At 42.3% G+C, this 17,678-nt stretch overlaps 1 protein-coding gene across 1 annotated transcript; it reads right to left on the reverse strand.

Moving 5' to 3' along the window:
* Nucleotides 1-3,847: 3,847 nt before the first annotated feature.
* Nucleotides 3,848-13,072, reverse strand: LOC115178585 (zinc finger and SCAN domain-containing protein 2-like). The gene is made up of 8 exons (XM_029739841.1): nt 12,883-13,072; nt 12,163-12,412; nt 11,512-11,822; nt 10,474-11,479; nt 8,911-9,347; nt 8,139-8,313; nt 5,990-6,122; nt 3,848-5,596 (listed from the first exon to the last, which is right to left on the reverse strand). The coding sequence occupies exons 1-6, from the start codon at nt 12,889-12,891 to the stop codon at nt 8,209-8,211; spliced, it is 2,118 nt and encodes a 705-aa protein (XP_029595701.1). The 5' UTR covers nt 12,892-13,072; the 3' UTR covers nt 3,848-5,596; nt 5,990-6,122; nt 8,139-8,208.
* Nucleotides 13,073-17,678: the final 4,606 nt, after the last annotated feature.

Genomic DNA, 17,678 nt, shown 5'->3' on the forward strand with positions numbered 1-17,678 from the left:
GGATGATGCCAGGTTTCCTCCAGACGTGACAGTTGGAATTCAGGCCAAAGAATTCAATCTGTTTCATCAGACCAGAGAATATGGTTTCTCATGGTCCGAGTCCTTTAGGTGCCTTTTGGCAAACTCCAAGCGGGCTGTCCATGTGCCGTTTACTGAAAAGTGTCTTCCACCTGGCCACTCAACCATAAAGGCCTGACTGGTGGAGGGCTGCAGAGATGGTTGTCCTACTGGAAGGTTCTCCCATCTCCACAGAGGAACTCTGGAGCTCTGTCAGCATGACCATCTGGTTCTTAGCCAGCCTGTAAGGCTGCCTGATGCGACTCTAATGATTTGAAAAAAAGTTGAATGAAAGGCATGAGCTCTGCTGTTTCTTGCGCAGGCTGCACACACTTCATCAGTCTCTCATTCACAATTTGACAAGCACTTGATAACATTCTCACCAGGGCTCGAAGTTCCTGGCGGCATCCCTGTGTGGCCCTAATGCCCTCTAAAAAAATCCATGCCTTTTGTGGTGGTTGTGCCCTTGGGCTGAATATAATAATTAGAATTCCCTTCTCTCAGCTGCCAATCGCCGTGTTCCAAAAGACCTCTCACTCACATGGCTCTATCAGATATCTACATTCTTATTAGCCAATGCCCGTTACTTGATCGGGTCCTTCTCACAGGCAACTCAGCTCCGAAGTAGGCTACAAGTGAAGACAGATACATCGGGGCGGAACTGCGTGTGTCCTCCTTATTGAATTCCAAGGGACATACTGAAGATGTTAGAAGAACTGTCCACATTTACTTTTCCAAGCCAACAAGATGAGTAACGAACAGCAAAAGCACTTGCCTAGGTCAATCTAGTATCCCTCATAGTACAAAAGTTGACTTGTCCTTCTGTGCAAGAAATAAATCATCCAAACATACTCTTGGTCAGTTTTGGATTCAATTAGATCCCAAATGAATACAACCACTTGCATCATTTTTATTTTATTTTGTTAAATGTCATTATTCAGATTTCTCAAACATACAACTATCTTACACCCTTTGAAAGATAAACATCTCCTTAATCTAACCACGTTGTCCGATTTCAAAAAGGCTTTACGGCGAAAGCATAAAGTTAGATTATGTTAGGACAGTACATTGAAAATAGCTGTGTGTAATGTTTTGTCAATGCAAAGACACGTGTCACCAAAAGCAGAAAACCAGCTAAAATTATGCACTAACCTTTGACAATCTTCATTAGATGACACTCCTAGGACATTATGTTAGACAATACATGCATTTTTTGTTCTATCAAGTTCATATTTGTATCCAAAAACAGCGTTTTACTATGGCGTTGATGTTGAGGAAATATTTTCCCTCCAATACCGCCAGTCAATCAGCACAACAAATTAAATAATTACTATTCGAAAACATTGGTAAAATATTATATTGTCATTCAAAGAATTATAGATTAACATCTCTTGAATGCAACCGCATTGCCAGATTTAAAAAGAACTTTACTGGGAAATCACACTTTGCAATAATCTGAGTACTGCGCCCAGAAAAATAGGCTTTGCGATACAGACTAAGCGCCATGTTGGAGAGATCTAAAATCAAAAATACTACGTAAATAATCCCTTACCTTTGATTATCTTCATCAGAAGGCACTTCCAGGGATCCCAGGTCCATAACAAATGTAGTTTTGTTCGAAAAAGCTCATAATTTATGTCCAAAAAGCTCCGTGTTGTTAGCGCGTCCTGTAGGCTACTCAAAAACATGAACGACGCCCGCCGGACTTGTCTTCATCAAAAAAATATTTACGTTCGTTCAAACATGTCAAACGTTGTATAGCATAAATCATTAGGGCCTTTTTCAATCAGAACTTCAATAATATTCAAGGCGGACGATTGCATTCTCTTTTAAAACGTATTGGAACGAGAGTACCCAAACAAGCACTCGCGCGCCATAGTCGTATCGGCCATCCGCTTATGACCAACGTTCCAAGTCTCTTGTTCGGTCAGTTTTCACAGTAGAAGACTCAAACCACTTTGTAAAGACTGGTGACATCTAGTGGATGGCGTAGGAAGTGCTCAATGATTAATACGTCCCTGTGTGTTTCAATGGCATAGGCTTAAAAGTAATTCAACACATCAGGTATCCACTTCCTGTCAGAATTTGTCTCAGGGTTTTGACTGCCATATGAGTTCTGTTATACTTAGACACCATTCAAACAGTTTTAGAAAATTCAGAGTGTTTTCTATCCAAGTCTGTTAATAATATGCATATCCTAGCTTCTGAGTTGGTGTAGGAGGCAGTTAAAAATGGGCACAAATTCTCAATACTGCCCCCTATCCCTAACAGGCTGATGCGAACAGCTCATAACGTTTAGCTTAAAATGTTGATAAACTATAAGGCTATTTCTTCACATTATAAGCACAGCAATGCGCGCACAGCTGTAGGCTATAAACGCAAATGTTCCAGAATGCAAATCAATTAGCGGGAAAACACCATTCTCAAAGGTGATCGCAAATGAGTTGATGCATGTAGGCCGGGAAAACACCATTCTCAAAGGTCACCGCAAAATGAGATGATGCATGTTATGCTTTATTAAAGGTGCATTTGTATGGTGAAAATGATCTTCCCCAAACTTGAAACTCACCTGCCACCCATGTAATTGCATAGCTGTCAGTGGAATTTTCTATCCCAATGATAATAATTAACAATCAATAAGCCTTGACTAATCCCCAAGGTTTGTAAGACACTGGGTTAAGAATAATTAGACAAGGACTCAGCATTCTGCAGAAGGTCTGTACAGTTTATTCAGAGAACGTTCTGAGGTCCAAATAACAAAGACATTCATTTTATGCTAACTCTCCACTTACGCACATACCTCCACACAAACAGTAGGTGAGTTGTATCTCTCCCTGGAGTTCTCATCACTGTTAATCACTATCCAGTGCTGTTTGTTCCTTTCCCCCGAGATTAGAGAAACCTTGAGGGTCACTCCCTTTCTTCTCTAAGTTACTCAGCTGCCGGGTCAATCACAGTCTACTTGTTGTTATCTTAGGCCCACTAAAACACACACACACACACACACACACACACACACACACACATTTTGTCCCGGGCCTCTACTAGACCTTATGGGCTTGTCGATTAGTACTTTAATTATTCATTATACATGCTACATAACTACTAATTGGTTACGTGACAGGGTTGGATTCTTTATTCATTTACCTTTATTATATAATTCCCTTATCAATAGCTTATAGAAATGTTGCGCAACATGAGCTCATGGGCTCTCATGGAGTGTTTGATTAGATTTTCCTTTACACTTGCATTGATGTCAGAGTGATTAGAGGGACAATAGAGTGCTGAGTACCAGGGAGTTCGGAAGTTTGGTAGGCTACTAATGACCCTCAGCAACGTCAGAGTTTGGAAAAGCCTAGTTACCAAGACAAAATGGTCATGTGGAATTTGACGGTAATACGGTCACTAACAGTCCTAGGAAGCAGTCCCACCCCCAGCAACAATCAGAACCACCATGCTGACACTTTTCATGGTTGAAATCTCTTACAGAATCTGGTTTATTAGCCTCATGTTTAAACTGTTTAAAAAATAAACAGCCTGGTCATCAACTATACAGTATGATTCATGACCGTTCAAACTCCTACATTGATTTGGTCAAAACTGCACAGTCAGAGCAGCAGCGGTGCGGTTTATTTCTTTCATGTTCCATTTTAACACAATGTTATTTGGGTTTCTTTTAGAGTATACATAACTAAAAGATAAAGCTAATAATAAATGTTTAACAGACAGCTCATTACCTGTACAAAGATTTCATTAGACGATGTGTCAATTCTATAGTTGAATTTAGATATTTTCTTTTTTTTTCATACTTCAAACTCCTACATTGGTTGGTAAAAACGGACCGTTCAAACCACGCACTTACACACAAACACCCATATTCATCACCAAACACTTATTGACTTTAAAACATGGGCTGCGCTGCACATGGAAAATCAAGCCCTGGTTGATCATAAAGGATATAGTGACTAGGGACCCATTTGGGATGTCTTCATAGAAACTCAGTAATGATCTCCATCCAGGGTTGATAGGGTTGATAAGGAAACATCTGGTGTGGGATTTCTATCCTGTGAGTTTTCTCGTGAACATGTAAGCTGGACAAAGACTTAAACTGTTTGCCACAATCAGAGCAGTGATGAGGTTTCTTCCCAGCTGGTGCTTGTCGTTGGTGCTTTTTCCCTCGTGGTGAAGTTTCTATCCCGTGTGATGACTTCTGGTGAGCACGTAAGTTCGACCTAGAGCTAAAACGCTTCCCACAATCGACGCAGTGGTTAGGCTTCTCTCCAGTATATACGCGCTGATGAGAAACCAGGTTGCATGATGAATAGAACCTTTGGTGGCACTGTGAGCAGTGGTAAGGCTTTTCTCCGGTGTGTGTTCGCATGTGTATTTTCAGAGAGTGGTGATGAGTGAATTTCCTCCCACAGATGGAGCAGTGGCAGGGTTTCTCTCCAGTGTGTGTCAGCATGTGTCTTTTCAGAGTCTGTGGGAGCTTGAAACTCCTCCCGCACTCGGTGCAGAGGTAAGGTTTCCCTTCGGTGTGGAACCGCATATGCGCCCTAAGGTGTGATGCACTGTAATAGCTATTCCCACAGTCGCTGCAGAGGTGGGACTTCACTGCTGTGTGGGTCTTCTGGTGCACGTTCAATTTACCTAACGAGGAGAGACACTTCCCACAGTCGCTGCAGAGGTATGACACCTGTCCTCCACGCCTGTCCTCCATCACCTTCCCTTCGTCTACTCTGCTTCTGCCTCCTCACGGGGGTATCCGGCTTCTCTCCAGTGTGTGTTCGCATGTGACCCGCCAAGGTAGCTGTCTGGGCAAAGCTCTTCCCACAGACTTTACAGCTGAAAGGCTTCTCTCCAGTGTGTATACAATTGTGGCTTGCCAGGGTGCTTGAATGAGCAAAGCTCTTCCCACACACGTCGCAGCTGTAAGGTTTCTCTCCTGTGTGTGATTTCTGGTGGTATGTCAGCATGCAAGAGAACCTATAACTCTTCCCGCACAGTTCACAGTGGTAAGGCTTCTCTCCTGTGTGTTTTCGCTGGTGTATTTTCAACTTGCTCAATATAGTGAATCTCTTGTCACATTGATCACAGCTGTACGGTTTCTCTCCTGTGTGTGTTCGCTGGTGGCATTTTAAAGCCATTTATTGAGCGAAGCTCTTCCCACACTGACTACAGCTATAAGGCCTCTCTCCTGTGTGTCTTCGCCGGTGGGTTATCAGTGAGCTAATCGCAGCAAAGCTCTGTCCACAGTCAGAGCAGTGAAAAGGTTTCTCTCCAGTGTGTACTCTCTGATGGACTACGAGTTCACCTGATCTAGCGAAACTCTTCCCACATACACGACAGCTGTAAGGTTTCTCTCCTGAGTGTACTATGTGGTGTGACTTTAAACCTACTGGAGTGAGAAAACCTTTCCCACACTGATCACAGCGGTAAGGCTTCTCCAAATCCACTGATCGCTGGATCACTTTTAACCCTGGAGCCTTTCCAGATGGCAAGCCCCTCCCACTGAGCGAGCGAGCATTAGAGCTGTCCCCTGTGAAACAAAAACATGACGTTAAGGTTCTGCATGTGTTCCAAAGTATTTAATATTAAACCAGAATTAAAGACAAAGTACAAACACTAAAAGGGTCAAAAAGAAATGTTTTGAGCAAAATAGTGTTTATTTTTAGACAACTGCAAACGTCAAGGAGTTGGTCTGACCTGGACCACCTATTGAGATGTGCCTTTCGTTCAGTAAATCGGGTGTTAAATGAGGTGAAAAAGAGACTGGAGGAGGACTTTAAAGTATCTTCCCTATCCGACACAGATGAGCTGTTATACAACATTAAATAGGTTTTTTGAGTCAATTAATACATATTGATAAATCAATTAACTGTGTCAGAAACAGAGGAGACGTTTGAAAACTCCTGGTCAAATCCACACTCACCCTTGTCCTTCTGTGTTTTTCTGCAGTCGACCAGCCGCACAGACAGCCTCTTCAGACCCCAGAGTACAGAGGTACTGGGAGAGGCAGGAACCCAGCACTTCAGGGGGGAAGAGGGGGGTGGGAGAGACGTGTCCTTCAAAACCCAAAAAAGGGAGACAGTATAAATCAGGTAGGAAACACTCCTACCTGTCAAGGAATTTAGAATCCTCAAGTCTCAGCAGTATTTCTGTGATTCCTCTCATTCTCTGAACCTGCTATAAATGCATGGGAGGAGAATCCTTGAATCCTCTCATTCTCTGGACCACCTGCTATCAGGGGCGGCAGGTTAGTGGTTAGAGCGTTGGGCCAGTAACCGAAAGGTTGCTGAATCTAATTTCCGAGCTGACAAGGTAAATATCTGTCGTTCTGCCCCTGAGCAAGGCAGTTAACCTCTTCACTATAGGGGGCAGTATTTTCACGGCCGGATGAAAAACGTACCCAAATTAAAAATGGCCTACTACTCGGGCCCAGGAACTAGAATATGCATATTATTAGTAGATTTGGATAGAAAACACTCAAGTTTCTAAAACTGTTTGAATGATGTCTGTGAGTTTGACAGAACTCATATGGCAGGCAAAAACCTGAGAAAAATCTGAACAGGAAGTTTGACCTCAGATGGCTGTAGTCATTTCAAATGAAGTTCTATCTAAACTACAGTGTCTGTGATGTCATATTGCACTTCCTAAGGCTTCCACTAGATGTCAACAGTCATTAGAACCTCGTTTGAGGCTTCTAGAATACAATTCGATTGAATAATACCCGGAACAGTATGTGGTCGACCTGGGATCATTGCCTTACCTCGCGCGCACTCATGAAGGATTAGCCATTTTTCTTTTGTAATGAATCTGCTATTGTCCGGTTGGAATATTATCGCAATTCCACGATTATAACACCCTAAAGATTGATTGTGAACATGGTTTGACATGTTACTACAAACGCTGAGGGAACTTTATAACTTTTCGTCGACGGTGGAAAGATGCATTTTCGAATGGGGATCTGGACGCGCCATCAAAACGGATTTATTTCGACATAAATGATGGACTTTATCGAACAAATGAACATTTCTTGTGGAAGTGGGAGACCTTCCGAGTGCATTCAGCCGAAGATCAGCAAAGGTAAGATAATATTTTTAACATATTTCAGCGTTTTGGGGATGCCGTGGCTGGACGGCTAACTGAATAGCATGGTGCTCAGTACTCAGAATATTGAACAATGTGCTTTCTACGTAAAGTTATTTTGAAATCTGACACAGCGGGTGCATAAAAGAGTACTGTATCTATAATTCCTAAAATAATTGTTATATATTTTGTCAACGTTTATGATGAGTATTTTTGTAAATTCACCGGCAATTTTAGGGTGAATACATTTTCTGAACGTCACGCGCCAATGTAAAATGTTTTTTTTTTGGATATAAATATGAACTTCATGGAACAAAAAATGCATGTATTGTCTAACATAATGTCCTAGGAGTGTCATCTGATGAAGATCGTCAAAGGTTAGTGCATAATTTTAGCTGGTTTTGTGCTTTTGGACGGCTAACCTTGCTTTGAAAATGGCTGTCCTTGCTAAGAAAATGGCTGTGTTGTTTTTTGCTGTGGTTGTGTCCTAACATAATCTAATGTTTTGCTTTCGCTGTAAAGCCTTTTTGAAATCGGACAACGTGATTGGATTCAGGAGAGGTTTATCTTTTCAAATGGTGTAAAATAGTCGTATGTTTGAGAAAATTGAATTGTGGTATTTTAGTTGTTTTTGTATTTCGCGCCATGCGATCCCATTGGCTGTTGGCTAGGGGTTCCGCTAGCGGAACGCCTAGATGTAAGAAGTTAACCCACTTTTCCCCGGGCGCCGAAGACGTGGATGTCAATTATGGCAGCCCCCTGCACCTCTCTGAGTCATAGGGGATGGGTTAAATGCGGAAGACACATTTCAGTTGAAGGCATTCAGATGTACAACTGACTTTCCCTTTCCTGCTATAAATGCATTGGAGGAGAAAGTACAAGAGGAGGAACCTCAGATCTTCTCCAAGGAGGTTGAGGAATCAGGAATGGGAGAAATCTAGGAAGGACTGTTGAGAAACACTTTCTGACTGGAAAGTACTCAGACCACTCACTCTCTGCTCTGGTGTGTGACTGCCCTCCTCCTCCACCCATTCTTGGTCGCAGTCTGCAGCGTCATCATCATCATCTGATTGGCTGGTCCATTGCTAGTCTGTTGCTAGGTAACCAATTCCTATTGTCCACGTTGCAGTCTACTGCATCATCATCGGACTGGCGGGGCGTCATATCCTGTAAAAAAAAAAAGAACGTTGCAGTCACTTCCTGTTCAGAATGCACCCATGTACTCTAGAACCCTAGTGAGCGTTCTTAACTAGAGCCCATTTGATGTGTCCTAGATTTTGGGACCGTCTACATCAGCACTGCCCAACCCTGGGAGAATCTCAATTGGATTTGCTCGATATCTTGCGTCCTCTCCTTCCGCCTCACCTTGCGGATATCAACACTCTTCCGTGGTAGGTTACAATAGACTATCCTCTGCAGGAAGAGGTAACCGTAGAGAGGAACAAACTCCTCCAGTCACTTATTAACCAACTGTCACTCTCCTACATCTAGTGACCACTTATGGGTTTCCGGTTTACAAAGGAGAGGAAGACGCAGGAGTCGAGGAGGAGACAGACTTTTGCCTACTTGAGAAAAGGCCCTTGTTTCTGGAGAGCTACCCTCCTGTAGGCTTTCACTTCAATCCCAGTTGTAACTACCCTGATTCAGCTTATCAATCAGGTAATTATTATAATCAGCTGTGCTTGATTAAAGCAAATTCCTCCAGGAAGGTAGCTCTCCGGGAACAGGGTCGGGCAGCCCTAGTTCGCATACCGGATGTCTTACCTCTGTAGGCACTTCCATTGGCTTTTTCATGTTACGAGATCTCTGAGGTTTTCCAACTGCAGCCGATCTCTCTGGTTTTTCCCTTCTGGGTGATGTCTTGGGTCTCCCCAGTCCAGGTGATGTCTTGGGTCTCCCCAGTCCAGGTGATGTCTTGGGTCTCCCCAGTCCAGGTGATGTCTTGGCTCTCCCCAGTCCAGGTGATGTCTTGGGTCTCCCCAGTCCAGGTGATGTCTTGGGTCTCCCCAGTCCAGGTGATGTCTTGGGTCTCCCCAGTCCAGGTGATGTCTTGGGTCTCCCCAGTCCAGGTGATGTCTTGGGTCTCCCCAGTCCAGGTGATGTTTTGGGTCTCCCCAGTCCAGGTGATTTCTTGATACCCTCAATTTGAAGTGATTTCTTAGGTGTTTTTAACTTGTATTTTCCATCATGGTGGCTGGTGTCTGCGGTGGGAACACAATAAGGATAAACACAGAGTTAGTGGAGTTAAAGGCCCTACCTTTCACCAGAACAATAGGGAAAATGGCACCCTATTCCCTTTGTAGTGCACTACCTTTCACCAGAGCAATAGGGAAAATGGCACCCTATTCCCTATGTAGTGCACTATATAGGGAATAGGGTGCTATTTTCTCTATGCCTCTGTTACCTGCCATGTTTCACCCTTATCTTATCTCGTGCTACTTAGGTTCTAAGACAGGGTTCCCCAACTGGCGGCCCGCAGGCTGCATTTGGCCTGCGGGCGGTTTTATTTGGGCCCCCAAGTTTTCAGAGCAATTAAAAAAATTATAATCATTGTTGGACATAAGAGACTGTAAAAACACCAGGAAATCAGCTCCAACTGATTCAACATTTTGGAAGTCAGTTCCCAAGTCTCTCCACTCATAGAGATACACGTGATCATATACAAATGTAAGCAAGGTTTTAAATGAATATGTTTCAGTCAAACATTACATCTGTTTGGGCTTCTTCAGGTCAATTTTCAGTCTACAAATTATGTCCCTGCTGCCACGACCATCCGCTCAATAGTTTTTTCTTCCCACGGCTGAATCTAGTTGATGATCCCTGTTCTAAGATCTCTACTACTATTCTCCCGTATTGCAACACCAGGGACTTTATTCACAAAGTGTCTCAGAGAAGGAGTGCTGATCTAGGATCAGATAATGCATTAGCTTACATGGACAGGGATTATGATCTAAATGGCAAAACTGATCCTAGATCTGCACTCCTACTCTGAGCCGCTTCGTGAATACAAATACAATATGGAAAATAAAATAGCTAGCCTATACTTAAATAGCTTGCCTATTCTTAAATAGCTAGCCTGTATTTATATACTATATAATAACTATCCTATATATAGGGACCATTCTTGAATTTTTTTTATTTCACCTTTATTTAACCAGGCAAGTCAGTTAAGAACAAATTCTTATTTACAATGACGGCCTAGGAACAGTGGGTTAACTGCCTTGTTCAGGGGCAGAACAACAGATTTTTACCTTGTCAGCTCGGGGATTTGATCTAGCAACCTTTCGGTTACTGGTCCAATGCTCTAACTACTAGGCTACCTCTTACCTTTTTTCACAGCGCAGGGGGACTGCTGGTGTATCTTCATTGCTCTTTTCCGAGTGAACCTCTTCCCACATTGATCACAGCTGTAAGGCTTCTCTCCTGTGTGAGTCAGTTGGTGGGATATCAGGTTGTTCTTCTGAGTGAAACACTTCCCACACTCGGCACACTTGTGAGGCTTCACCCCAGAGTGGATCAGGAGGTGTCTTCCTAGAGTGTTCCTGGCAGAAAACTGTCGTCCACAAACTGAGCAGCTGTGGATTTTGATAGGAGGTTGGTCTGACGTTACATTCTCCTCAGTGTGCCGTTTCTTCTGGTGCACTTTCATATCACGTAGATAAGCAAAGTCCTTCCCACAGTCGGGGCAGGAGAACCGTTTCTCTCCAGTGTGCGTCCGCTGGTGAGCTATCACTTGGGATTTCGTAGCAAACTTCTTCTCACAGTCAGGGCAGGGGTACGGCTTCTCCCCTGTGTGTTTTCTCATGTGTATCTGCAGAATAGATAACGCCAGGCAAACTCTTCCACACTCCGAGCAAGAGTAAGTCTTCCTGGGTTTGCTGTTCTCCTGGAGTTGTTCCCGTTGTCCTGTTCCAGAGGGACGCTCCACTCGGATTCGCTGAAGGCAGTGTTTCTTCTTGTGCATTGACACAGTGGATTTATGAGTGAAGCGTTTGCCACAGTCAGAGCAGGAGAAGGGCTTCTCTCCACTGTGTACCTGCTGGTGTTGCATCATGCGCCATTTGGTGGAGAACCTCTTGCTACAGAAAGGGCAGCAGTAGGGGTTCTCCCCGATGTGAGTCTTCAGGTGCCGTTCTAGCTTGGGCTTAGTGCTGAATGCTAGTCTACACACGGTACACCAGGGGTCGATCACGTTCTCTGGATGATGTTTCCGTTGGTGCGATATCAGCTTCCTGTTGGTTTGGAAGTTCTTGCCACAATCTGCGCAGAGAAAAGGCTTCTCCCCAGTGTGCTTCCTCTGGTGAACTTTCAGCGTACCATTTTGAGCAAAACTCTTGCCGCAGTCAAGGCAGGAGTAAGGCTTACTGAGCAGCAGTGGAACGTTGGAGCTGCTGTGTGCCTCTCCTGGTGTTGTCCGGGTTCTCCTGATGTCAAATGTTCAGGTTGTTCTGATGTAGAATGTTCAAGTATTCCTAATTTAGAATATCCAGGATCTTCATTTTCTTCCGATGCAGAATGTCCCGGTTGTACCGACGTAGAATGTCCCGGTTGTACCGACGTAGAATGTCCCGGTTGTACCGACGTAGAATGTCCCGGTTGTACCGACGTAGAATGTCCCGGTTGTACCGATGTAGAAGGATTCCACTCACTACCAGAGTTTTTATTGGAACTCTCTCCTGTATGGATCAGAAAAGATCAACAGGTGAGTCAAGCTCAATATGTTGTTATTCATTATTATAGTCCTGGGTGTGAAGGCTTTCACTCAGCCCAGCACGAACACAACTGACTCAACTAGCCTATTCATTAAAGGAGAAACCGTGTGGTTTAGTTGGTAAATCATGGTGCTTGCAACACCAAGGTTGTGGATTCGATTCCCACGGGGGACCAGTGTGAAAATGTATGCACTCACTACGGTAAGTCTCTCTGGATAAGCGTCTACTAAATGACTAACATGTATAATTGTTTTTCCCCATTGCAACACTGGTTTGGAATGAGACCGATTATTACAGTGCCTACCTGTACAATTCCATGCCCAGTATATGCCAGCCTCTTTGCCTACAACATTAATTCCTGGTATTATTTCACCACCGTAGTAGAGGCTCAAGGCAACCATCTCCTGACAATCCTGGTCACCGTGGTTACTGTCCTCCTGGTCACCGTGGTTACTGTCCTCCTGGTCACCGTGGTTACTTTCATGACCCGGGGACACCTTGGGTTGGGGTTTAGTGGAGCAGGATGGAGACGGGCTGGACGGGTCTTCAGAGTCCTATATGATGAAGAGTTACAGCGCAGTTTACAAAAAGCTACATTATAAAATGTAGGGAGTGAGAGTGCAACAACATTAGGTAGACTCAGCAATATGACATCCTAAAAAAAACAGGTCGAATTACTGTTTAAAGAAATCAACAACTAGCTAATGTTAACTAAAGCTAAACTTGCCAACGACAACTATTACCTAGCGGGTGCCACTACCTTCATATTACATTAATATTAGCCTAGTCTAGCTAGTAACGTTAGTTAGCCAGGTTGTTTAGTTAAAAGTTAGCCAGTTAGCTAACTTTATGCATTTTCTTTCTAACTAGGATCATGTCATCATATTATCACTGTAGTTCAATATTACCACTATTTAGAAATATCCTCTAGTTATAATACAGTATATTGGGAACAACTAAAATCTCGATTTGTTGAACTGTAGCAAGCTAGCTAGCTGAAACGCGTTAACTTTAGCTAGCTCACCTGATCCATAGTAGAAAGAGACAAAGCCGGTCTTTCCGTCCAACGTTTCCAACCGAGTGTCAAATGTTAGGTAGCTTTTCCTAGTTTATCCTTCACCGTGTTCAGTCAAATTGTCCTATTGTAGCTAGTTTTGTGCTGTGTAGATTGAGGAAGATAGTTTAGCTTTTAAAGGGGCCGCAAGCAACCAGCGTCTGCTGCTGCGCCAGTGTGTGGTGAACATAGAGATTGATAGATGGCTCTAGTGGCCTAAAAGGCAATTTTAGCATGGGCAGCGGCATTGAGGGCTTCCACCATTTAAACTAGTCAAAGTAGTGAACTAGGTGGGGATTCCTATGGGTTGTGTCCTCAATGGCGCTGCCCAAGCTGTCACATACGCTATAATGGCACAGATATAAAGATTAGTCTTCTATCCATCTCTATGGTCGTGAACAACAGGTGAGCAACAATAGTGGAATCTGCGCTTCGCCTTCAAAATAAAAGTCCCCTTGAATGTGACGCAAAAGAAATTGTGAAATCGGACTAGATAATACTAAACAAGGTCGGAATGTGGTTATATCAATTCAGTAAAAGACAATCAATCAGTCTTCAGAATTGCAGTCAAAACTGTTCGCTGCTCTGGCACCCCAATGGTGGAACAAGCTCCCTCACGACGCCAGGACAGCGGAGTCAATCACCACCTTCCGGAGACACCTGAAACCCCACCTCTTTAAGGAATACCTGGGATAGGATAAAGTAATCCTTCTAACCCCCCCCCCCCCCCCCCAAAAAAAAAAAATATATATAGATGTACTATTGTAAAGTGGTTGTTCCACTGGATATCATAAGGTGAATGCATCAATTTGTAAGTCGTTCTGGATAAGAGCGTCTGCTAAATGACGTAAATGTAAATGTAAAATGCATTGGGGGTTTATTTATATTACAATGTACAGGTTTACCTATGGATCTGGGGTCCATGAAATGGTGTATAAGCCCATTTGGAGCTGCTGTGACGCCCACAAATTACAATTATGAAGAGTTTACAAAAAATATTAGCGTCGTAGATCTTATTGTGGAACTTTAACTGTGGTAAATCACCTTCCCTGTCAGTCTATTGTGTGTATTGGACATTCCAATTGACCAACCACCCAGCTTTGATGTAGTTAGGTCTATTTCCCTGCTTTTGAGAGGAGCTGGCTAATGTACCAAGAGACTTCCAGCAATTGCGCTAACATTATGGTAACTTCAATAAATCTCAAAGTATCCCTTTAATAACTCTCAAAGAAACATGTAATTAAGAATAAGAATAACAAAGCGATCACCCCGCCTCTGTTTTGGTCAAAATCTGAGGGATGGGCCAAGAGAAATGTAACCACTCTCAAATTCATAGACAGAGATATGGATGCATGCCATCAAAATAATTTTTCTAACCATGTTTTGAGGGTATGCAGTGTTATTTACATTTACAATGTTTACAAACATTGAAGTAAAACAAGCATATTTTTTGCTGTTATGATGGGTTGTGACACAAACTAAGCTCATGAGGCATTTATAAATGACATTCTTTAAGAATCAATTGGTATATATAATTAATTTATGTGACCCGTTTCAAGAAACTAGGTGTATGTCGCATGTCAGTACTTCACAGGAGTGGCATTTGAACACTAAAAAAAGTTGTTTTTTATAAAAATGCTTTATGTTGGCCTTACGGAACATGTGAACTTTCATGTGCCTTAATAACAAACTTTATTGCCTTCTGTAAATACAAATAAAATGGTTAAATTACGAGCCTAGTTGGTTTAGCCACAAAAAAAATACAAAACACCTGTCTCCGGATTATATCTTCAAACTAGGGGCATCCATGACAGAGGGAGAAGCGTTCATCCATGTTTACAGGTAAGAGTCTAGCTAAATCACAGGAGGTTGGTGGCACCTTAATTGGGGAGGACAGGCTCGTGGTAAAGACTGGAGCAGAATTAGTGGAACGGTATCAAATACATGACATACATGGTTTCCATGTGTTTGATGCCATTCCATTTGCTCCGTCCCAGACATTATTATGAGCCCTCCTCCCCTCAGCAGCCTCCACTGAGCTACATGTACAGATATTATGTTTCATATTTTGTCAGAAAGTCGTTTTCAAGTTAAAGCGCACTTTTAGCTAGCTAACGTTAGGTATATGATCTTTGTAGTTATATTATTCGTATCTCAGGAAGCCATTTGTATTCCTAGTTATAGCCTAATGTCAGCTAGCTAACTAACATCGAACCTGGTTGGTAAGCTTTAGCTACCTGCAGATTCAAGCACGGTGTATGGTATTATGAGTTGGGATTATGGTTCAGTGTTTAGCTCGCTAGCTACATGCATAAACAAAAGAATCCACTATGCAAGTAACCATTTCACTGTACCGTTTACACCTTCTGTATCCTGCGCATGTGACAAATAAACATAGATTTAATTTGATATAGTGTGTGTTTACCAGAGATGGTAATGTGAAGAACAACATCATTTGCACCAAAATCAGATTAGGATATAGGCCAAGGACTAGATAAAGGGTATTTTTACTTCTACTTTTTGCTACTACTTTGAACACTTTTAGTCTTAATCTTTGGTAGTTTAATTCACTACCATATTCACTCTGTTTAGCACATGGCCTCACATGTAAATCCTTAAAGAGAGATGGGTGGGGCTAAGCCTTAAGAGGGTGTGAACTATGCTGAATGGGTGTAGACAAAGAAGAGCTCTCAAGTAGGTGTAACAAAACATTCAAGGGCCATTTTCTCAAAAGTAGGGTTAGAAGTAAATCAACTTTCAAAGCAGAATTACTTTCCCATTGTTCCTCAACTGCAGTGTATGATATACCATTTTGAAGCTCTGAGTCTTTACTTTTATCCAATGTAAGAAAATAAATAATAATAATTCAAATTTTGCTACATAAGACCAAATCCAGGTGGTGTGGTGGGTCACTTATATGGATGTAGAAACTGCAGATGGCCCATCTCCCCTAAAGCAGTATTCACCTGTGCCACTCCCCTGTTGTGATTAACTTCTGGTTTCATGAGCAAATTTCTCATTTCTCATTTGAAAATAAAGGTCTCTATTGAATCAAATCCGCGTTAGCCGACATCTGCATACCGGTTGTTTTCACGATGGACATTGGCATTGGCTGCACGGAATCGCATTAATAGAAATCCCATGCAGCCTTATTTACAAGTTCGAACACTGAAATGTGAGATGTAATCTACACCTCGATTAGGATGATACAAATCCTAATTATTATTTTATTTTTCAATTTGAGCTTAATTTTTTTCTCATACTGGTCTCATAAATTAGATGCAACATAGTAAACTTAAAACCTAGGACACTCAAATTAGTATATCCTCTCTAGGGTATGTGGGACGAAATCGTCCCACCTACTCAACAGCCAGTGGAATCCCATGGCGCGATATTCAAATACCTTAGAAATGCTATTACTTCAATTTCTCAAACATATGACTATTTTACACCATTTTAAAGACAAGACTCTCGTTAACCTAACCACACTGTCTGATTTCAAAAAGGCTTTACAACGAAAGCTAAACATTAGATTATGTCAGCAGAGTACCCAGCCAGAAATAATCAGACACCCACTTTTCAAGCTAGCATATAATGTCACATAAACCCAAACCACCGCTAAATGCAGCACTAACCTTTGATGATCTTCATCAGATGACAATCCTAGGACATTATGTTATACAATACATACATGTTTTGTTCAATCAAGTTCATATTTATATCAAAAACCAGCTTTTTACATTAGCATGTAACATTCAGAAATAGCATACCCACCGCAAACTTACGGTGAATTTACTAAATTACTCACGATAAACGTTCACAAAAAACATAATTATTTTAAGAATTATAGATACAGAACACCTTTATGCAATCGCTATGTCCGATTTTAAAATAGCTTTTCGGCAAAAGCACATTTTGCAATATTCTGAGTAGATAGCTCGCCATCACGGGCTAGCTATTTTGACACCCACCAAGTTTGGCACTCACCAAACTCAGATTTACTATAAGAAAAATTGGATTACCTTTGCTGTTCTTCGTCAGAATGCACTCCCAGGACTTCTACTTCAATAACAAATGTTGGTTTGGTTCAAAATAATCCATAGTTATATCCAAATAGCGGCGTTTTGTTCGTGCGTTCAAGACACTATCCGAAGGGTGACGAAGGGTGATGCGCCCGGCACATATCGTGACAAAACATTTCTAAATATTCCATTACCGTACTTCGAAGCATGTCAACCGCTGTTTAAAATCAATTTTTATGCGATTTTTCTCGTAAAAAAGCGATAATATTGCGACCGGGAAACCCTGTTTTCGTTCAAAGACTAAAAATCTAAAATGGACTCTTCTCGTGCACCAGTCTCATTGTTCTCTGATCGACCACTTACCAAATGCGCTAATGTTTTTCAGCCATGGCCTGCAAAGTCATCATTCAACGTTCTGCCGCCTTCTGAGAGCCTATGGGAGCCGTAGGAAGTGTCACGTTACAGCAGAGATCCTTTGTTTTCAATAAAGAGAGTGTAGAAGGCCAAGAAATGGTCAGAGAGGGCACTTCCTGTAAGGAATCTTCTCAGGTTTTTGCCTGCCATATGAGTTCTGTTATACTCACAGACACCATTCAAACAGTTTTAGAAACTTTAGGGTGTTTTCTATCCAAATCAAACAATTATATGCATTTTCTAGTTTCTGGGCAGTAGTAATAACCAGATTAAATCGGGTACGTTTTTTATCCGGCCATGCAAATACTGCCCCCTACCCTAGAGAGGATA

Source organism: Salmo trutta, chromosome 38, assembly GCF_901001165.1.
Source record: "Salmo trutta chromosome 38, fSalTru1.1, whole genome shotgun sequence".
NCBI lineage: Eukaryota > Metazoa > Chordata > Actinopteri > Salmoniformes > Salmonidae > Salmo > Salmo trutta.

What these genes read in the sequence shown, in the direction of transcription:
- LOC115178585 (XM_029739841.1), bottom strand. An exon ending in CTGGGCATGGAATTGTACAG is followed by an intron (nt 11,823 to 12,162) that starts GTAGGCACTGTA and finishes TGATCCATACAG; the next exon opens with GAGAGAGTTCCAATAAAAAC. An exon ending in CAACGTTCCACTGCTGCTCA is followed by an intron (nt 11,480 to 11,511) that starts GTAAGCCTTACT and finishes GACTGCGGCAAG; the next exon opens with AGTTTTGCTCAAAATGGTAC.